The sequence below is a fragment of the Pan paniscus genome, chromosome 9 (genome assembly GCF_029289425.2).
Source record: "Pan paniscus chromosome 9, NHGRI_mPanPan1-v2.0_pri, whole genome shotgun sequence".
In the NCBI taxonomy this organism is placed as follows: domain Eukaryota; kingdom Metazoa; phylum Chordata; class Mammalia; order Primates; family Hominidae; genus Pan; species Pan paniscus.
In genome coordinates, this window is record NC_073258.2 from 125,031,000 (window position 1) to 125,055,135 (window position 24,136).

General features: G+C 35.7%; 1 protein-coding gene and 1 pseudogene across 1 annotated transcript; both read right to left on the reverse strand.

The window, feature by feature from the left end:
- Positions 1 to 2,618: 2,618 nt before the first annotated feature.
- LOC134731169 (olfactory receptor 8B3-like) lies at positions 2,619 to 4,064 on the reverse strand (annotated as a pseudogene).
- Positions 4,065 to 17,133: 13,069 nt separating this feature from the next.
- LOC100974228 (olfactory receptor 8B8-like) lies at positions 17,134 to 23,358 on the reverse strand. The gene has a single exon (XM_034934175.3). It carries the CDS (start codon positions 22,616 to 22,618, stop codon positions 22,022 to 22,024), a length of 597 nt encoding a protein of 198 aa, XP_034790066.3. The 5' UTR covers positions 22,619 to 23,358; the 3' UTR covers positions 17,134 to 22,021.
- Between the last annotated feature and the right edge of the window lie 778 nt (positions 23,359 to 24,136).

A 24,136-nucleotide genomic window follows, 5' to 3' on the forward strand; every position in this document is an offset into this window, starting at 1 on the left:
ATTTAAAATTACATGCTATGGAATGAGAACTTTACCCTCTTTATTACTCATTACGCTAAGCATAATGATATATAACATACTACTTTTTTTACTTTAAATTCTGGTGTACATGTGCAGAACGTGCAGGTTTGCTACATAGGTATGCATGTGCCATGGTGGTTTGCTGCACCTATCAACCCATCACTTAGGTTTTAAGCCCCAAATGCATTAGCTGTTTGTCCTGATGCTCTCCCTCTACAAATTTATACCATGAGATTGTATTTATACTTTCTTCTCCCACAGACATCAAGAGTAATGACTACATTTATCATCTGGTGTGGTAAAGACAATCATCTCTTCCTTGCTATGATCTGAATTACTCTAAGTTTTTTAAAAGTGTTACCCTACCTCTGCCGATTCTCCTTTCTGTGAGCCATCTGTACTAGGAAGTTGTTCCCACATACTGAGGCCTTATTCTCAATCTTGTTCATGGATTAGTTTACTGTTCACTTGAGTATAGCTGTAATCAAAGTTTTATAACCTTATTGTATTGTGAAATTTAGCTTAAATACATATATTAAAATGTAGAAAATATATATACTTCCACCTACTATAAAATGAGCAGCTTTAACCACCATGCAGATCTATAAATAGAATATCACCAGCACCCCAGAGCCCTCTATGTGCCCCCTTTTTATTGTAGCTTCATCCATCCTTCCATTCTCTATCCTGATTCTATTGCAATCACTCTCTGGTTTTCGTTATAGCTTCATCACCTAAGTGTGGCTTCATTGGTTATCTGCATCTAGCCCAGAAAAGGGCAAAGAGAAAGTGAAAAGGGAACAATGTAGCCCTGGAATAGCATCCATCATCTCTAAAATAGTCACATGCCACACGGCACTGCAGGAGACACTGGGAAATGTGTGTTCTGGAAGAACAGTGAACAGCAACAATCTCTGACACACTGGGCTAATCATATTGGTGCCTACCAATTATCAGTGGTTGGTTATGTGTCTTTTTGAGTCTTGACTTGATGACATTTTGCTGGCTCCTTTCTTTCCCATACCCCTACTTCTATTTTACAGAATGAGGTGTTGCCCCATTCTAGAATGGCAAATAAAAGCCAATTAGAGCTTTAAATCAAATGTGTTATAATTTTATCTTTTGACAAAACTAATGTACATTCACTGTGGATTATGTGTTTAATCAAAGCTTAATGGATAATGCAGAATAATTACAGTACTTTACAGAATGGCATACAAATTCGGAATAAAACGCAGTTTCTAAAACTTCTTTGACCATTTCCCACAGAGGGACCTTGCATTTATTGGCCATGTGTCTTCTTGGGTATTAACTTAATGACATTTTGCTGACTCCTTCCTCTCCCATGCCCCTACTCTCTAAATTACTAGTACTTACACATTCAAAATTCTCCTTTTTAAAAAATTTGGCTGAAAAGTCTCCCCTCTGTTTAACCCACTCACCTTTCAACTATACCAGCTCAACAGGCCTCCTCTTTCCCAACAAAAAGAACCTTCAAATGATTTTCCTAAACATACACACAAGATAAATGGAAAAACAATACCCTACCTGAGAAAAAGTCATGTATCATCTCAGAACTAAGCAGTCAACATTCAAAATAGCAATTTTTTTATATATTGTACTTGCTGAAATAAAATAATAGAATGAAGTAGAAGCAAAGTAAACTAGAAAGAGTAGTCAATTTAAAATCAGAAGGCTAATAGCTTATTCTAAGTTTTTTCATTAAGAAGCTGGGTGACTATAAGTAAATCAATAACCACTCTGAGCCTCCCTTTCCTGACCGTGCAATAAACACATATTGAACATCTGTTATATGCTACTTTGAAGGCACAAAGGTAAATAAGAAAACTCTTTGCCAAAGGAAGCATAATGAACAGTGTTTATAGATGCAAAGTGGGTTATAATTGATAGTCTTTATGAAACTTTCAATCTCTGGCATTTAAAGGAAACATCTATTTTCTCAGTAGAGGATGTAAAGATGAGAGTTAAAATAGATTGTCTAATTCATGTTTCCAACAGCAAGTGGCAAAAAACCATCCCAATACAACAATGTTGTTCTATTGTTACTTGGTTCATTTATTGTCAGGCTATTCATTTTTTCCAGTAGAAAACAAAATGAAGTTCAAAATGGCAATGAATAAAGAAACAGGTATAATAAACTTCTTCCTCAAAGTTATTACTCAACAAGAAAAAAGTGAGAAAAATAAATTATACAATGATTAAGAAAATAGGAAGATCTACTCTATAAAAAGTACAAATAAATTATCGAGAGAATACTCCAATGTCTTTCTTTCTTTTTCTTTTTTTGTTTACTTTAAGTTCTGGGTTACATGTGCTGAACGTGCCGGTTTGTTACATAGGTATACATGTATCATGGTGGTTTGCTGCATCTATCAACCCGTCATCTAGGTTTTAAGCCCCACATACATTAGGCATTTGTCCTAATGCTCTCCCTCCTCTTGTCCCCCACCCCTGAGAGGCCCTGGTATGTGATGTTCCCCTCCCTGTGTTCATGTGTTCTCATTGTTCAACCCCCACTTATAAGTGAGAACATGTGGTATTTGCTTTTCTGTTCCTGTGTTAGTTTGCTGAGAATGATGGCTTCCAGCTTCATCCATGTCCCTGCAGAGCAATGTCTTTCTTTCTTAAGAAAGAAACAAGATAAGAAAGTTGCCACTGAAAATATTTTAATTAAACCCACAGAATCTCCTTGTCCTGTAACTATATGCATGGAGAGAGATAGTTTCAAATGGAAATTTTCTCCAACTTAGGATTTTTCTCCAGGCAAGTTTAACATCATTGTTTCTTAAGCTGTAAATTGAGAAGTTTATCATGGGAACTACATCAATGTGAAAGACAGAAGATATTTTACCTTCATTTATAGTCCCAGTTGAGGATAATTTAAGACACAATGATGCACCTAATCCAAAGAACAGAGAAATGGCAATTTTGTGGAAACTGCAGGTGCTGAAAACTTTTGACCAGCCCTCAGTGAAGCTGATAGGATAATGGAGAAGTAAAAAAATAAGAGATAAAGATGGTGATACTGGGCACAGTGAAAATGATGCCTGCTGCAATGAAAACCATCAACTCACTGACGTAGGTGCTGGTGCAAGAGAGCTGGAGCAGATGAAGGGTGTCACAGAAGTAGTGGTTGATGGTGTTTGCCTCACAGAAGGTCAGTTTCAGCATGCACCTGGTATGGGCCATGGCCCCAGAAAAGGGCCAGAAGTAGGAACCAAGCATATGGCTGGAACACACTTTAGGGGACATGGCAATGTTATACAGAAGCGGGTTACAGATGGCCATGGCCACTAGTGATCAGAGACCATTGACGTCAAAACATAATATTCAGAAATAACAAAAAAAAAAAAAGAAAGAAAAAAAAGCTGACATGCAACCTGCATAGGAAATAATATTCTTCTCTGTTATGAAGTTCATCAGCATTTTTGGAATAAACACAGAAGAATAAAAGTGGTCTATAAAAGCTAAACTAAAAAGAAAAAAGTACATGGGTGCATGAAAGTGTGAACTGAACACAATCAGAATTACCAAGCCCAAATTCCCCTACCCAGTGACCACACCCATTACTAGAAACAGGAAGAACAGGGGCGGTTGGAGATCTGTCTGGTCTTTTAACCCCACCAGAATTAATTCAGCCACAGTAGAAATATTTCCAGGAGCCATTCTTCTCTATGGAAAGCTGTGGACAAAGGACAAAAGTGTTGCATTAGAGGACAACCCAGCTCTTCCCACAGTATTTTCTCCCACAACGTGGGATATTGCTGGGATTGTTTGAAACTAGCCCAACCTGGATCCACAGAATCTGGCTTTACCAATGTCATGATACTTGGGTGACACTGACTTAGGCTTTTTAGAGTCTTATTAAACTAGATAGAGCAAAGAGCAGTGCCACTTTAGCCTACAGCCAGTGCTGCCATATGCAAACATGATTGCTGAAAGACCAAGGGATAAGGGAGAAGGGTGGACTAGGACAGAATCCGCATTCTCTCATCTCATCATTTCTTCATTCACTTGCGTCCTCCCGCCTCTCATCAATAAAATTAGAGGCAGAGGCCATAGGACATACTCATTGTCATCTGTCCTTACATCTAAAATTGGCCATGTGACATAGCCACATGATTAAAGGGAGAAGGGAAGCCATCGACTAGCTTCTGGAAAGGATTCACCTCGTGATAAATATAAAGAGAGGTATGTACGGAGAGCTGTATTTCTTGTTGCCTTGTTTCCATCTTTGGGTACAGTTGTGTTTAGATGTCATTCATGGAGCTATGACAGCAATTTTGTGATTGTGAAGTGATAAGCCTGAGGTCTAAAACTAGCAGACTGAAGACAGTGGCATGAAAAGCCCTGGTTGTTGATGAGAATTGCTTAGTTGCTAAATCAATCCTAGGACACGCTCCCTCCAGATTTATTGTTACATGAGGAAAAAATAGTTCCTAATTAAAATAGGTTTTTATTTGAACATTCTATAACTTGTTGCTAGAAACTTTCCAACTGATATCATCAACTGGAGGCTACGTTCTTGAGATATTTTTTTAAAAATGCATTATTTTAAGAAATGAACACCTTGGAGGAGATGATTTTCTTTTCAATAAATATTGAAGAGTAAAACTAATTCAGTATGATAAGTAGAAGAGTTGTACAGTTTCAGGTATTAACTTTAAATAAAATCTTTGGTTCTTCTTATTAGTGTTCCTTGCTTATTATACCATTGGGGTCCTTTTTTAACTTTTAGGTTCAGGGCTGCATGTGAAGTTTGGTTATATAGATAAACTCATGTCATGGGGGTTTTGTTGTACAGATTATTTCATCACCCAGCTCTTAAGCCTAGTACCCAATAGTTATTTTTTCTGCTTCTCCCTCCTCAAAATCATGCAATTACATGGAAATTAAACAACATGCTCCTGGATGACTTTGGGGTAAATAAAGAAATTAAGACAGAAACCACTGTGGTCTTAAAATGTAAACATTTTCCAACTTTTTCTGTATTTTTAATTGTGAGACACTGAGTTTAAAAAAATACTAAAAGTGCTTAAAAACACTTAAACCAATTAGAATAGTCCATTCATGATGTCTTATCAGCTACATGTTGAGCATCTCAAATCTGAAAATTCAAATTTTCAAATGCTTCAAAATCTAAAACTTGTTTTTCTTTCTTTAAACTTTTTTGTATTTTTCCATAAGTTATTGGGGTACAGGTGGTTTTGATCACATGAGTAAGTTCTTTAGTGGCGATTTGTGAGATTTTGATTTACCCATCACCTGAGAAGTATACACTGCATCCTATTTGTAATCTTTTATCCCTCACCCCCCTCCCATCCATCCCCCCAAGTCCCCAAAGTCCACTGTGACAGAGCAGGAGCACCATCATCTCAGTCACTTTAAGTTCCAGCTCCCTTTCTAGCCTCATGGATTTCAAGGAAATCATTTCTCTTCTAACTACAAGAAGCCAGAAAGAGCAGACAGTAAAACACAGATAAGACAGCTCGGGCACAGAAGAAGGTGGGAGGAAAGTCTTTTGGGTAACTGCCAAACTTCAATAGTCCCCAGTAAAACAATGGGCCTTAATAAACACATTCCTTTCCCTTCAGGTATGCTAAGATAGGAAAGCTAAAAGCAGACTCATGGGGTATGCCTGCAGCTGCAGAAAGATGTATGGGGACAGACACACAACTCTCCCTCCCAGATGAGCACAACAAAGAAACACAGAAGCAGTCCAAGCCTCTGATAAGCTCTCCCACCCTGAATCCTTAAAGAAACTGTCTGTAAGAGAGTGTGGCTCTGACCTAACTCAGCCAGAAGCCCCTCTCAGGTTTGTTTTCTAAAATAAACCTGTCATTGTTGACTGTTGAGCCACACTTTGTATTTCTTTCCTCTTTCTTTAATTCTTACATATTGTATCATTCTTATGCCTTTGTGTCCTCAAAGCTTAGCTCCCACATATCAGTGAGAATACACGATGTTTGGTTTTCCATTCCTGTTACTTCACTTAGAATAAGTCTCCAATCTCATCCAGGTTGCTGCAAATGCCATTAATTCATTCCATTTTATGGCTCAGTAGTATTCCATTGTATAAATATATCACAGTTTCTTTATCCACTCATAGACTGATGGGCATTTGGGTTGGTTCCACAATTTTGCAATTGTGAATTGTGCTCCTATAAACGTGCATGTGCGAGTATCTTTTTTGTATAATGATTTTTTAACTCTGGGTAGACACCCAGTAGTGGGATTGCTGGATCAAGTGGTAGTTCTACTTTTAGTTCTTTAAGGAATCTCCACATTGTTTCCCATAGTGGTTGTACTAGTTTACATTTCCTCCAGCAGTGTAGAAGTGTTCCCTGTTCACCGCATGGAACTTCCTCCAAGATAGAGCATATGATAGGTCATAAAACGAGCATCAATAAGTTTAAGAAAATTGAAATTATATCAAGCATTCTCTCAGACCACAGTGAAATAAAACTGGAAATCAACTCCAAAAGGAAGATTCAAAACCGTGCAAATACATAGAAATTAAATAACATGCTCCTGAATGAGCATTGAGTCAAAAACGAAATCAACATAGAAATTTAAAAATTCTTCAAACTGAATGACAGTAATGACAAAACCTATCAAAACCTCTGGGATACAGCAAAAGCAGTGCTAAGGGGAAACTTCAAATCCCTAAATGCCTACATCAAAAAGACTCAAAGACCACAAACTAACATTCTAAGGTCACACCTCAAGGCACTAGAGAAACAAGAACAAACCAAACCCAAACCTCGCAGAGGAAAGGAAGTAACCAAGATCAGAGCAGAACTAAATGCAATTGAAACAACAACAACAAAAAGAAAGATAAATGAAACAAAACACTGGTTCTCTGAAACTTTTTGAGCACCAACACAATGCTCAGAGAAAATGTTCATTGGAGCATTTGGATTTCAAATTTTCAGACTTGGCATGCTCTACCCCTAAATATGTAATGCAAATGTTCCAAAATCTGAAAAGATAAGAAATCCACAACATTTCTGGCCCCAAGCATTTTGGATAAGGGATATTTAACCTGTATAACCAGGACAGAATCGTCATTCTCTCCTCTCATCATTGCTCCATTCACTTGAGTTTTCACTTCACCAGGAAAATTGGAGGTAGAGGCTTCAGCAACCTGGGTGCTGGCTTCTAATACAGATTAGACCCAGGTGGGATGGGAGCAAAGAACACTGTGTCTAATCCACAGAGGACCAGCATCTAGAAAATGTTAAGTTACTGCACATGTCATAGAATAAAAGACCTACATCTAGAACAGGGAGAGTTCTGTTTATGGAGAGAAATAGTAGTAACTGAGGTACTACTCTCCCTGAGGCCCCTAATGTCTATGAATCTTCTCTGATCCTCCACCATTTTACTTAAGTGTCAGAAATGCACAAAATGGGAAAGAAAGTGGTGTATCTAAGTCTTAGATTACCACTGAAAATGAGGAGGACCTATGCTAAGTGAAAGAAACAAGACACAGAGAGAAACACTGCAGGATCTCACCTATACATGGAATCTAAAATAGTCAAATTAACAGGAGCAGAGAGTAGGGTATTTATGGGTTTCCAGGGGCTGGTGGGAGGGAAAATTTTTGCTAGATCTTAAAATTCTCCACATATTTTGGAATATAATCCATGGCAAAACAGAGGGAGCACTGGATCTTCAGGAGAAAGCCCCACAAATGTAAATTGCCATAAAAAATAAGAATTTTCTTCTGTACCATAATGAATACAGTGTGAAAAATTAAGCTAATGCTCCCTATGAATTAAGGCATGTAGCCATGTGGCTGAAGTGGTCCATATTACAGCATGGACATTTTCTAATGTGGAAATTAATGTTTCAGTAGTAACACAGGTAAATAGCACCCTCTGATGGGAACTATTGACTTAGATAAGATTTGTACTAATTAAAAGAAAAAAGATGTTCTAAGGAATAATCCAAATGAAGGCTCTTAAGTAGGATAAAGCATTGAATTTTGACTCAAAACTCAATTAAGATTCTTGGAATATATGTCTAATTTTAACAACTGAAGAAAATATTACAAAATGCAATCTGGTAGAAGAAAAGTTTGATAAGTATTTTGTACTCTCCTTTCACTTCCCCTTCTGTCACTATGAAAAGCATTTGAGCTCATGCGTTTTAGAAGCTAAGGCAGTTCTTTCAGAGTGTTTCAAGAAAAGAAAGCACTGAAGAACTCTTCCTCTTTCCTCCCCACCTTCACTCTTCCTGTTCTGGATGATAACAAATGATGAATATAGTCATCTGAAAGCATTTTACCACCACCTGTACCTTTATTTTTATCTGTTAACCAATGGAAATAGTAGCCCTTAAAGAACAGATACCAAATTAGCTGAGTATGGTGGTAAGTGCCTGTAATCTCAGCTACTCAGGAGGCTGAGGCAGGAGAATTGTATGAACCCAGGAGGCAGAGGTTGCAGTGAGCCGAGATCATGCCATTGCATACCAGCCTGGACGACAGGGCAAGACTCCATCTCAAAAAAAAAAAAAAAAAAAAGATGCCAGTATAGTAAGAAGCTCATATAAATAACAATTGAAGAAACAAAAGAATTAGCGAATAGACACAAATTCACTGTACTTACTAGATTATACATGCATGCACGCATGCACACACACACATAATTTATGGTCAGTTTATTTTTGAGAGGGATGCCTAGACAATTAAATGGAGACAGAACAGTCTTTTCAACAAATGGTGCTGGAATAACTGGATGTTCATATTCAAAACAATAAATTGGACACCTACACTATAAAAATTAAAAGTATAATCATGCCTCTAAATGTAAGAAGTAATATTATAAAGCTCTCAGAAGAAAACATCAGAAAAGACATTATCAAGAGAGTTAAGAGACAATCCACAGAAGAGAAATGTTTTCAAATCATATATCTGATAGGATCTAGTATTCTGAATACACTGAGTATTGTAACAGCATAAAAATATTAAAAGACAACCCAATTTTAAAATAAGGACAGGATTTGATAAAACATTTCTTCAAAAAGGTATTTTAAAAAGCAAATAAACACAGAAAAAGATGCTCCATATCACTGGTAATGAGGGAAATGTGAATCAAAACCACAATGAAATATTACCACACACAAACACTAGGATAACTATAATTATAAAAAATAAAAGATAATACCAAGCACTGGTGAGATGAGGTTGTAAAAGTTGTCACTGGTGGGAATATCAAATAATGCAGTCACTTTGAAAACCAGTCTAGCAGTACCACAAAACATTAAAAATAGAATTACCATATAACCCAGTGTTTTCTCTCCCAAGAGAAATGAAAACCTATGTCCACATAAAAGCTTGTATATGAATGTTCATTAGCACCATTACTCATAATAGCCAAGAACTAGAAAAATCAAAATATCCATTAACTGACGAATGGGTAAACAAAATGTGGCATATTCATACAATGGAATATTATATGATAAAAGAATGAAGCACATTTATAAGTTACAACATGGATAAGCCATGAAAACGATATGCCAAGCGAGGAAAGCCAGTCACAAAGAACATATGCTATATTACTCCATGGATATAAAATGTCCATAGCTGCAAATCCACAGACAAAACATCCCTAGAAAGTAGATGGGTCATTGTCCAGGGTCAGGGGTGGAAGATAGGAGGACAATGGCTAAATAGTTTGGGGTTTCCTCTGGAGGTGACATGAAGGCTCTAAAACTGATTATGGTTATGGTTGCACAGTTCTGTGAGTAAAGCCAAAACCATTGCATTGCACACTTTAAATGTGTGAATTACGTGGTGTGTTAGTTTTTATCTAAAAAAAGCTGTTTCCAGAAAAAAAGAGTAAACTTTACATAAACAAAAACATGAAATAAAACAGAAATCAGAAAATATTTTTAAGTGAATGAAGACGTAAATACAACATATGAAAATACATGAAACATAGTTAAATATAGTGCTTACATGGCAATTTATGGCATCCAAGTGCCTATATTGGAAGAGAGATTTCAAGTTAGACGTAAACTTCTATCTCATAAAATATCCAGAAAAAAATTTTTAATTCAAAATAAGCAGAAAATAAGAGTAAAGATAATGGTTGAAAAAGTAGGAAATAGAAGAATATATAAGTAAGTTCATTTGAAAGCTGTGCTTTTTACATCAATAAAAGTGATATTCCTCTAACTAGACAGTTTGGGCAGAAAAGGAAAAGATAAAAATTAGCAATATTAGATACATCAGAGAATGTGGCTACAGAGCCTACACACATTAAAGGAAAATAAGGGAATATTATGAACAAATTTACAGTTATTTAATTTGCAAACCAATGAAATGGACCAATTATTGAAAGATATAAATTGCCATCATTGGGCAAATGAACTTACATAAGATGAAAAAATACATATGCCCTCATTTTGATACCCTTAAGCTAAGCACAATGTTATATAATATATGACAAATGTATATAATGGGATTATATATTGACTTTTATCCTCCTATAAACACCGGAGAAAATCCCTCAACTCATACTTAGTAAATAAGAATACTCTCTGTCTGCCCTGGTCTGCACTGGATTCTTCTGTATGTCTTATACTACCGCTGCTCCTCTTCTGTATAAGCCATTCTGTGTTAACAAGCTGTTCCCATAACTCGAGGCTTTATTCTCAGTCTCTGTTTATGGATTAGTTAATTGTTCCCTTTAAGTAGAGCTCAGGCTTTGTAAACTTATTGTATTATGAAATATAGCATACATATATATAGATGATATAGATGTAAAAGTATACAAAATATATACTTCAACCAATTTTTATAAAATGAGCAGCTTTTAACCACCACACAGATCTATAAATAAAAAATCACCAGCACCCCCAGAGCCCGCCATGTGCCGCGTCTTGATTGTAGCTCCATCTATTTTTACATTCCCCATCCTGATTGTGTGGCAGTCACTCTCTGGCTTTGCTTTATAACTTTATAACTAACGAGAGCATCTTTGTCATCTGTATCCTGCTCAGAGAAGGACAAAGAGAAGGTGGAAATGGCACACATTTGCCTTGAAACAGTGTGCATCACGTCTGGAACTCAGTCACATGCAAGAGCACACTGCAAGAAAGACTGGGAAATGTATGTTTTGGAGGAAGATTGAACAGCAGTAATCTCTGCCACACTGGTATATAATGATATAACTATCATTATATCAGTGTCTGCCAATTATCATCAATGTGAGATTAAATAAGACATTAAATGTAAAAATGTACTGCTCACCCTGGAACTTAGTAAGAACCAATAAAAATCATGATTTATCTAGGCCATTCTAATTTTTTTATTTATTGTATTGGCCAGGAGAAAATAAGAACATATTCACATATTCTAAATTGAACAACAGAAATATGAAATCTGAAATATGAAGAATACTCATAAGACATTTTTTCTTGAGTATTTTGCTTTTATTTGTATTTCAAGACGTTTTTATTTACTAAAAATAATATTCATAATTAACTGATTTTTAAAGTAGAAAAATTTTGTATAATTAAAAAGAAAGTAAAATCCTGATCAATTTAGAATCCAACACCCAAGTCCTGATCCCAGCTCTACCACCTATATGTTGTAATTTACAACAAGCCACGAACATCTCTGAGCACCACACCCACCATCCGTGGGACTGAATCTGGGATTCCCTTGCTCCTTTACCTCCCACTTCTTCCTGAGGAGCACAGGGACTGACAGATGGGACAGTGCAGAGGAAACTGTGCACAACTCTCCTCCAAAGACAAACTACAACACCTGGACACGTCTCTATATTGATGTTTGTAGTGGGTTAATTCAACTCTATGGCAGAAAGACTTTAAACAGTGCAAGTGATTCCACCAGCCTCCTCCTCACTGAGGACGATTAAGTCTCTGCCCTCAAATGTAACGCTTCTGACAACGAGTGATAACTTAATGTTTAAAGGCATTTCTTGGCAGGGTGCGGGAGCTCATGCTTGTAATCCCAGCACTTTGGCTGGTGGATCATGAGGTCAGGAGTTTGAGACCAGCCTGGACAACATGGTGAAACCCTGTCTCTACTAAAAATACAAAAATTAGCCAGGCGTGATGGCACATGCCTGTAATCCCAGCTACTTGGGAGGCTGAGGCAGGAGAATCGCTTGAACCTGGGCGGCAGAGGTTGCAGTGAGCCGAGATCACCACTGCACTCCAGTCTGCGTGACAAAGCAAGACTCCGTCTCAGAAAAAAGAAAAAAAAAAAAGAAAGTATTTCTTTTGCACAACAAAGCCTGCAGATAAACTACATGCTTGATCTGGTGCAAAGCTTAATTAACAGTGAGTGACATGTCCCAACGCTAGAGAGAAAAACCGACTGTGCCAGATTTATGGGATTTCTCAGTTTTAGATTAGAACATATTTTTAAGTTTATCTTTTCTGAAAATAAAACTGATTTCATCTGCATTTTGAGGATCTTCACATGAAAGATCAGTGACCCAGTTTAATCCACCTCTTTGGCCATTTCAAACAGTGATAAAATACATAAAGTATGGACACACCTCTGAAATGTCCACCGAGTACCAACTAGCACAGATATTATTTACTTATTTAAATACATTTTTTAACTGAGGAAAATAATTTTATCAAAAGGGACAGCAAATAAAAGAAATGGTAAAAATAAACCTCCAACCAACTTCAGCTATTTTGTAAGAATAGAATTTGTTAAGGGTTAAATCAGGCATGTTGATACCAGGGTCAGCAATCAGGAATGAGCAGCCATTTCAAACCATAAGTCAAAAATTTAGCAATGCTGAACATCAAAAACAATAAGCCAACAAAAAAGTTAGGATGAATTTTTAATACCAAAATATTGAGTAGAGATTATAAAATGGAAAAATAGTAAATATCGTTATAGTTATGTTAGAAAATAGTTGTCCATTTCTATATAAGATTGATGATTTTTGAGTAGTCATATTTTTGTCTGATTTCCCAAAGGAAAAATAATCTACCCTCCTATTCCAGAAAAGACTGATACGATTTGTTAAATTCGGTAAATCAATTTTTTTTCAAATTATCATATCTCTCTCAGCTACAGTTTGAGGTTTTCATAGCTTAAAATCCATATGCAAGGAACACATGAAAACCAAGAAAAGCTAGTGTGATTTGGCTGTTCCTAGGACTCCCAGCCCTCTGGAATTAATATCAAGCAATGTCATCTTTTACACCACTAAGATAAATCCTATGATCTCCACAATTTCCTATAGCCTCCAAGGAGAGGAGAATTCTAAGTAAGGGATTTCATTTTCCATCATTTTACTTTCTAAATTGTGTCTTCCTGAGTAGAATTTCAAACACCACTCATTTTTTTTTTTATCAAGAAGTTGTTGCTATTCCTTCTCTACCTGATTCCTCACAAATGTGGCCACAGCTTTTCCATTTACATTCCCCAAATAATAACACCATGTGCATGTTATAATTGTTATAGAAGCTTAATGGAGAGTACAAGATACGGTGCTCCACAGAATAGAATACAAATTCAGATTACTCGCAAAAATTAAAAATAATTTTAAAAATTTAAAAATAACAGGAAATGAAAGTGGTTTCTACAGTCTTACTGACCATTCTCTACAGAGGGATCTCATTTATCAGCCGTGTGTCTCTTTGAGTCCTTTCACTCCCATGCCTAGATCTCTCAAATAAATGATCCCGATAACATTTCAAAGTCATTTTTTTATTTTCTGAAAAACTCACCTCCTGTTTGACTTTTTTAAAATTATCTTTAGCATATATTCTTTAAGAAAGAGTATTTGTTTAACATTTAAATGTATTTTGAGGCTAACAGTAAAAACAATTAATTAATCAGTAATTAATTTAGTTTTATAGATGAAGAAGCCACAAATACCAAGAAACATATTTGCAGATAAAGAATTCATCCAATTTGAGATATGCCATACATTGGATAATTCTTATATTGATTATTAAAAGTGTGCCGTATTTTACTTTATGGACTCAATTTAAGATTTTTTTTTTTATTATACTTTAAGTTTAAGGGTATAAAAACGGACACATAGTTCAATGGAACAGAATAGAGATCCTAGAAATAAATCCATGTATTTGCAGCCAACTGGCTTTTGCCAAAGATGCCAAGAATGTACCCATTGTGGAAAGGATACTGTCTTCAATTAATAGTTCTGGGAAAACTGAATATCCATAGGCAAAAGAATGAATCTAGATCCTTATCTCTCATATACAAAACTCAACTCAAAATGGATTAAAGTCTTATATGTAAAACCCCAAATTATAACACTACTGGAAGAAAACATATAGGAAACCCTGCAAGACATTGGTCTAGGCAAAAATTTTGTAGGTAAGACTTCAAAAGCACGGGTAATAAAACAAAAACAGAACTGTGGAACACTAAAAACCTTCAGCACAACAAAGAAAACAGTCAACAGACTGAAGAGACAACCTATAGAATGGTAGAAAATATTTGCAAACTATTCATCCAACAAAGAACTCAAACAACTTGACAGCCAAAAATATACATATTTTAAAATGAGCAAAAGATCTGAATAAACATTTCTCAAAAGAAGACATAAAAATGGCCAAGCATATTAAAAAAGGCTCAAAATCACTAATACTCAGAGAAATGCAAATAAAAACCAAAATGAGATATCATCTCACCCCAGTTAAATTGGCTATTGTCAAAAAACAACAAATGCCACCAAGGATGTGGAGTAAAAGGAACTCTTACATACTGTTGGTAGGAATGTACATTTGTAGAGCCATTATGAAAAACAATATTGAAGTTTCTCAAAAAACTAAAAGTAGAGCTACCATGCAATCCAGCAATCCCACCACTGGGTATTTATCCAAAGAAATGGAAATCACTATATAAAGAGATACCTGCATCCCATGTTTATTGCAGCTCTATTCATAGTAGCCAGCATGTAGGATCAACTTAGATGTTCATTGGTGAATGAATGAATGAGAAAAGTTTGGTGTATATACATAGTGGAAGACTGTTCAGATATAAAAAAGGAAGGAAATCCTGTCGTTCATGGCACTATGGGTGATCCTGGAGGAAATTATGTGAAGTGAAAAAAGCCAGGTACAGAAAGATAAATATTGTATTTCTTACTCACATGTAGGAGATAAAAACATGTTGAGCTCATGGAAGTAAAGAGAAGTCAAATTCTGGTTATTAGAGGCTGGGAAGAGTAAACAGAAGTGGAGGATAGGGAGAGATTGGTTAACAGAGACAAACTTAAAGCCAGATGGGAGGAACAAGTTCCAGTGTTATGTAGTATCTTAGGGTGAATATGGTTATCAAAATTTCATGTATATGGTCAAAAAGCTAGAAGAGAGGAGTTTGAATGTTCACAATATAAATAAATGATAAATGTTCAAGGTTATGGATATGCTAATTACCTTGATTTGACCATTACACCCTGTATACATGTATGAAGATATCATTCTGTATCCCATAAGTATTTGTAATTATTATATGTCAATTAAAACATAAAGAAAATATATATAATGCAAGCCAAATATAAGTTCATATTTTTAAGAACTTAAGCAAATTTACAAGAAAAAAACAAACAACCCCATCAAAAAGTGGACGAAGGATGTGAACAGACACTTCTCAAAAGAAGACATTTATGCAGCCAACAAACATGAAAAAAAGCTTATCATCACTGGTCACTAGAGAAATGCAAATCAAAACCATAATGAGATACTATCTCACACCAGTTAGAATGGCGATCATTAAAAAGTCAGGAAACAACAGATGCTGGAGAGGACATGGAGAAATAGGAATGCTTTTACACTGTTGCTGGGAGAGTAAATTAGTTCAACCATTGTGGAAGACAGTGTGGCAATTCCTCAAGGATCTAGAACTAGAAATACATTTGACCCAGTGATCCCATTACCAGGTATATACCCAAAGGATTATAAATCATTCTACTATAAAGACACATGCACACGTATGTTTATTGCAGCACTGTTCACAATAGCAAAGACTTGGAACCAACCCAAATGTCCATCAGTGATAGACTGGATAAAGAAAATGTGGCACATATACACCATAGAATACTATTCAGCCATAAAAAAGGATGAGTTCATGTCCTTTGCAGGGACATAGATGACACTGGAAACCATCATTCTCAACAGACTAACACAAGAACAGAAAACCAAACACCGTATGTTCTCACTCATAAGTGGGAGTTTAACAATGAGAACACATGGACACAGGGAGGGGAACATCACACACCAGGGCCTGTTGGGGAGTGGGGGCTGGGGGAGGGATAGCATTAGGAGAAATACCTAATGTAGATGATGGGTTGATAGGTGCAGCAAACCACCATGGCACCTGTATGCCTATGGAACAAACCTGCATGTTCTGCACATGTACCCCAGAACTTAAAGTGTAATAAAAAAAGATATAGGTAAAATTAATTTTACCAATATATTTTATTTAATCCAGTAGGTCAAAAATATTATCCTTTCAGCATGCAGTCAATATAAAAATTGTTAATAAAATATTTTACTGCATAAAAAATGAGAAGTCAGTACAAAAATAGATGGAATTATTTTACCAAGTGCAAGCATGCTCTTAATATCATTCTTAATAAAATAACTCATTTAAATTTTGCCTGATAAAAGCTAAATAGAAATGAAATTTGAAGAAACTGCTAAAATTTAGGTAACAACTTCTTTACCAGAAATAATTATCATTCGTTATTCCTTTACAGTTAAGGGAAGAGTTAAGGGAATCTTTTTAGGCTACAGTCTTTCTCGTTTAGCAGTTTGTTTCAAATCAAATTTCAGCTTTCACTTTATTGAATGAACTTCTATAGCGTGAAGAAACAACGTGTTCGCATTACTCTTGTCTGTCATTCCAAACCCCGGTGGCTTTAACTATGTAAACTATGTGTCTATATATTCAAGGCTGTAGCATTCAGCTATGCTCTATAACCATAACTCTCAGTTATTTAGTCTTAATTTTGTATTTAAATAATTCAGTGCTTACTCCCAGGCTTCTACTTTCTTGAGTTCTTTTGATTCATTTGTCAAGCATTTTCTTCAAGACTAGCTTAGAAGGACTATATTGTCTGAGGTCTTGCCTGCTTCAGGTTTTTTGTATGACTTTTCGTGGCAGTATATTATTGAAATGTAATTTTAGTACATAGTACGCACAAATCCTAAGTATACAAATTTGGGGGAGGGAGCTTTCCTCATACTTCTTTTTTGAGGCAAAATTGCTATACAATAAGCTATACATATTTAAAATGTACAATATGGCAAATGTTAACATGTGTTTACAACGTGAAATCATCACTGCATCAGGAAAATGCACATACCCATCACCTTCAAAGCCTTCCTTGAATCACAGTACTAAAACTGTATAATCATCTTAAAAAATGAAAAAAAAATTCACAATTGTCAGTGTTTATATAATATTTTAAAAAATTAAACCTAAAAATAAAAAGGAATTCTTAACATGATGAAGGGAATCTGCAAACAAACAAACAAAGCTACACCTAACTTCACACTTAGAAGAGTGAATTCTTTACCTATAAGTCTGGTGAAAAGAAAAAAAAATTCCACTCTCACTGCTACTACATGATCATGTAGTGGATTCATGGACAGTGCAATAAGGCAAGAAAAAATAATAAATGACAGATACATTGCACAGGAAAAAATAAGATTATTTCTATTTGTAAATGACATGGTGTTCTATGCAATGAACAATTGGAAATTGAAGTTTTTAAAAGGCAATATTACAACAGCACCAAAAATCATGAAACCTTCAAAATAAATCTAATAAACTACGTACAAGATATGTACACCATAAACTAAAACTAATTAAAGAAATAGAAAACTTATGTAAATAGAAAGATATACCATATTTATATTCCTTTTTGTTGCTGTGTATTATTCCATTGTAAAGATGAAGATACCATAATTTATCAATTAAACTGTTGATAGACATCTAGGTTCTTTACAGTTTTTGGCTGTTAAAAATAAACCTACTACTAACATTTGTGTGTATATGTGCATATATATGCGTACAATTTTTGAAATTTTAGCAAATTCAATTCTAAAGTACAAAAAATAGATAATACATCATGACAAGTAAAGTTCAATCTTGAATGAAATAAGCCAAACATTGGAAGACTGAATATTTCTAACATGTCCATCTTTTTAAAGTTGATGTATACAATCCACGAAATTACATTAATTCCAAGTAAGTTTGATTGTGAGAAATTGATGACAAAATTTATATGGATAGACAAAGACACAAAAATAGCCAAAAAAAAAAAAAAAAATAGCCAGAACAATTTTTCAAAGAAACAGAGTAGGAGGTCTCACACTACTTGATTTCAAGACTCCCTATAGTTCTGCAATAATTAAAACAGTGTGATATTGTCAGAAGGTTACACAGATGGATCGATGGAACAGAACGTAGAGTCCAGAAATAGGCCCACATATATTAGGCTAATTGATTTTGACAAATGTGCAACGGCAATCTATTGAAGAAATTATGGGCTTTTCAAGCAATCACACTGGAATAATTCCATATTCATAACAAAAAGAAAAAAATCTCAAAACCTACCACTATGGTTTGAATGTGTTCCCCAAATTTTATGTGTTGGAAACTTAATCCCAAGCTCATATGCTGATTGAAGGTGAGGCCTTCTGAGGTTAACAAGGATTAGATAATGTCATTAAGGTGGACCCCCATGATGAGACTGTTGGCTTTGTAAGAAGAGAAAGGGAGACCTAAGCTGACACACAAGCTCATGCCCTCTGCCTGTGATGCCCTCTGCCATGTTATGTCTCAGCAAAAAGGCTCTCCAGATGCTGCCACCTTAACGTTGGACTTCTCAGCCTCCAGAAAGTGTAAGAAATAAATTTCTTTTCTTTATAAATTACTCAGTCTTGGTAGTCTGTTATAGAAATGCAGAAGAGACTAAGACACCTAACTCACATCATTAATATAATTACCACAAAATTACTCAGACATAAAGATAAAACATTAACCTTTAAGATTTTTAGAAGGGAGCAAAGGGAAAACTTTTTGACATAGAGTAAGGCAAAGATTCCTGATAAGCTACCAAAAACAGAGTCCATCAGAGAAAAAAGATAGTTAATTAGACATTATCAAAGTTAAAATCCTTTCCTCTAAGAAAGATAATACTCAAAGAATGAAACAAGCCAAACACTGGAAGGTTATATTTTCAAATCATACTTCTATTAAGTAATATACATCCAGAATCTGTAAAGAACCAGTAAACCTCAAAAATAAGTAAAGCAACAACTGATTAAATAAATGAACAAAGGTTGTACCTAGACACTTTGCCCAAAAGCGGCATATGGATGGGAAATAAACTCATGAAAGGATCCTCAACATCTTTAGTTATTAGGGAAAGTCAAATTAAAATCACAATGACATACCACTAAAAACCTATTAGAAAAGTGAAAATAAATAAACAAAGTGACTAAATCTAATGCTAATGAGTACACAGAGCAGCTGAAATGTTCATTCATCAGTGGTGGGAATGCAACATGGTGCATCTGTTAGAAAACCGTTCGTAGTTTCTCTTAAGGTCGTCACAATTTAAGGTATTTGCCTACAAAAATAAAAGCTTCTGCTCACACACAAAAACTGTACACTTATGGTCATAGTGGCCTAAGGATTATTCTAACGCTCCTCCTCTTCTTTTTCTGTAGAGATGCTAAGGGCACTTATAAGTTTCAGTCTTTGATGTCAGTCAAATAAAAGTCATGATTTTTAATTACGATTTTGCCCAGAAGTAATCATGTAACCAAAAACAAGGCATCTAAACAGCAATCTCTGTTTTTGAGATATTATAATAATTACAGGTAGCATCATGTAAGCTATTTTATTCTGATATAGTGGCTTCTCCAGGAGCCTATCTATAATTCAAGTGCTTTAATAAAGACATAATTATGAAGTCGTTTATACACAGACCAAGGTGCTTTTGCCTTGCTGTCTTTGGAGGCTTAATATTCTATTCAAAATTTTACATCACAAATAACACATTCCACCAGGCCTAAAAGATCGGGAACTTTCTTCTCCCCTCCTTTTCTAACAGTGTCTGTTTGACTTTTAGGTACAGTCATTATCACACAGTTAGTGACTCCAGAAATGCCTGTCAAAAAATATATTACACACACACACATAGTCTGCGTAGTTACGTAATTTTAACATTATGATATACATGGCCATATAATGCATAATGCTCTGTAATCTTTCAGATGAAATCACTTTTTTTTTTTTACTCAGCACTACTTTCCTCTTAGCTCACTCCAATTCATTGCCCTTATTTGTTTCATGTTTATAACCTACAACACACCCTCCCGTATGTTGTTACATGCTTATATTATCTGACAACTGCAATATGAGGTTCTAATACCTTAAAATGAAAATACCTAATGAAAGCCACAAAACCATGAGTGATTTAGTTGTCTGCAGGTCCTCCAGCCCTCAGGTTTAACCTTTCTTTAATATCAGATAACTTATGCCTTCGTCCTACTCAGAAAAATTCTATGATCACCATAGTATTTGTAAGGCCTTCCAATTTAGAGAAAAAGGAGTCATAGGTAGAAGCTTTAATTTTCCACTGTTCTACTTTCTAAGTTCCTCTTTCCTAACTTGAAATCCAATTGCCACTCATTATTTTTCTGGTTGAAGTTTCCTTTCTTTCCCTTCCTGGTTCTCCACAAATATGACCATAGATTTTTCACATTCACTCCTCGAAACATTATTTAATGTATAGTCGTTTTGGATTACAAATTTTATCAAAGCTTTATGCTAATAAAAGATAGTTACAGTAATTTACAGAACAGATACAAATTCAGACTGAGAATTTAAATTGAGAATTTCAGATGGTTTCTAAATCCTAATTGATAATCCCCACAGAGGGACCTCTTGTATATTGGCTATGTGTCTCTTTGGATTCTTGCCTAAATGACAAATTGGTAGGCTCTTTTCTCTCCTATGCCTCTATTCTCTGAGTTATAAACACCAGAAAATATTTCAATATACTTTTTGATTTTGTAAAATACATCAACTCCCTACTTGAGCCAATCAATTCGCAACTACCCCAGCTTAATAGATCTCCACTTTCACAATTTCACCCAAAAACACAATTTCCCAGAACAAAAAACTAAAGCAACAACCATCCTGAGATTATTTATCATCTAGAAACAAAGTGCACTCAACTGTCCAAAAGAAATGTTTTCTCATATAGTATCTCGTGTTTAATAAGTGAAATAATAAAGCATACCAGAAAAAGTAGTAGACTTGAAATCAGGAGTCTATTAACTTATTTTAGGCTTTTTTATAAAGAAATTGTGTGACTTTAAGGGAATCATTAGCATCTCTTAGTTTCAGCACCTCATAGATGCAATCAGTGTATACTGGTGATCTATATAAGCTATTTGGGGTATACCAAGGTAAACGTAAAATTAATGCCAAAAGAAGCTCATGTGTAGTATTTAAAACTGCAAAGTGGGCTGTATTTGTTAAGTCTTGTTGAAACTTGTCTGTCTGGAAAACGCTGGCGTTTAAAGGATGCATGATGCTGCCCAGTGGAGGATGGAAAGACAAGAGTAGAGACAGGTTGTCAGGCTCTTACATGCAGCGGAACATTGTTATCCTAATTTTACTTTACTTGATCATTTGAAAAACCAATCATCTTTTCTAGAAGAAAAAAGGAAGTCCATAATGACAATGGAAAAAGAGAAAAACTTTCTTTATTATTACACAGGAAAAATGATGAAAAGGGGAAAGATGTGCAAAGGGTGGGGGGAAAAATCTACTATAAAAAATTGGAGACAAATTGACAGGATGATACTCAACTAACCATCATGAGATAACAAATAGGAAAAATTATTTCCTCCTAAATTATTATAATAAAATACAGAGAATCCCCATCCTGTAACTACATACACAGAGAAATGTTGTTTATGACAAAAACATTCTCCTACTCAGAGATTTTCCCATGGCAAATTTAACATCTTTGCTCCTTAAGCTGTAGATTAAGGAGCTCATCATGGGAAGCCCATTCATATAAAACACAGAAGAGAATTTTCCCTCATCCATAGACCCAGCAGAAGATGGTTTGAGATACATAAATGCACTTAATCCAAAGAACAGAGAAACAGCAATTATGTGGGAACTGCAAGTGCTGAAGGCTTTGGACCTTCCCTCATTGGAACTGATGTGGAGGATCCTGGAGAGGATGTCACCATAAGAGATAAAGACGGTGACAGTGGGCACAATGGTATTGATGCCTGCCACAATGAAAACCACCAGTTCATTGATGTAGGTGCTGGTGCAGGAGAGCTGGAACACAGGGAGGATGTCACGGAAGTAATGATTGATGGTGTTTGTATCACAGGTCAGCCTCAGCATGCATCCAGTGTGGGCCATGGCCCCAGAAAAGGATAGGAAGTAGGAACCAAGCATAAGGCTGAAACACACTTTAGGGGACATGGCAATGTGATAAAGAAGTGGGTAACAGATGGCCACACAGCAATCATAGGCCATTGACGTCAGCATATAACATTCAGAAATAAATTTAAAAAAAAAAAACAGAAAAAGAAAAAGAAAAGCTAGATCATGCAAACCATGTAGGAGATAACATTCTCCTCTGAAATACAGTTCCTCGGCAGTTGGAGTATAAACACAGAAGAATAACAGAGGTCTGTGAAGAACAATTTAGAAAGGAAAAAGTACTTGGGAGTGTGAAGATGTGAATTTCGCATAGTTAGAATTACCAAGACAAAGTTTCTTATCACAGTGACAACATACATTACAAGAAACATGAAGAACAGAGGGAGTTAAAGATCTGGCTAGTCTGTTAACCCCACCAGAATGAATTCATTCATCAAAGAGCCATTTCCAGGAGCCATTCTACTCTAAGGGAATCTATGGACACAGGAGAAAAGGGTTGCATAAAAGGACAACCCAGAACTTCCCATGGTATTTTCTCCCACACCTTGGAATATTGTTGAGATTGTCTGAAACTAGACTGATGTGGACCCACAGAATCTGCCTTTACCACTACTGTGTTACTGAGTGACATTGACTTACCCATGGTAGAATCTTACTAAACCAGATATAGCACCAACTTAGCCTATGGAGTGAAGGCTGGCTCTCCCATATGCAAACGTAACTCTTAAGAAGTGATAGAATAAGGGAGAAAAAGGATGAACGGGGACAGAATCATCCTTCCCTCATCTCATTATTTCTTCATTCACTTGAGTCCTCCCTCACCATTAAAATTGGAAGCAGAGACCTTTGCGACCTGGTGCCCATCTCCAATGCAGATTAGACTGTGGTGTGGGAGGGAGAAAGAATCTTGTTTCTAATACACAGGTAGGGGAACCAAGTCTAGAAAAGGTTATATTACTACTCCAAGTCACAGAAAAAGCCATAAATCTAGAAGAGGTGGATTTTCATTCATGGAGAGGGAATTACTGACTAAAATACCGCATCCACCGCTTTCTCTGTTTTCTCTGAACATTCCCAGCTCCCACTTTAAATAGATTCTTACATCAGTTGCACTTGAATCTCAAGACTGACAAGGTGTAAAATAAAAGGCAATATGTTATATCCCTGTAATTCCGTTTCAAAGCAAGACAGTAATATAAATAGAATTCAGAAATACACCCTGTCATGCCAGACAACCTTGGTGCGTACTGTTGATTACTTACCCAGTGGTCCTGGAAGGGCAATTTCAGGGTCTGAGGCTTTGGGTTTTTTGCTTCTAAGAAGGTGCAGCCCAAACTCTATTTCCAGTATGTTCTGAAATTTTTTCTGAACTACAGATCATCTAATTTATTATTATTGCTTTGAATCCTCTCAAGCATCAGAAAAAATAAAGTCTTTATTGTTATCATATATGCCATTTAATGAGACACCAGAAGACTTACTATGAGTTTAATGATAATAATACAAGTTGTTCTAAAGAGGATAGAAGCTTGCTCAGTCTCTTCCCCAGGAAACAGATTTTAGGAGTAACAGGAAAACGGGGGAATTGTATTTTCACCCTGGACCATAATCTGCCTTTAGTTC

What these genes read in the sequence shown, in the direction of transcription:
- LOC100974228 (XM_034934175.3), bottom strand. Translation starts at nt 22,618, where the DNA reads ATGCTGACGTCAATGGCCTATGATTGCTGTGTGGCCATCTGTTACCCA.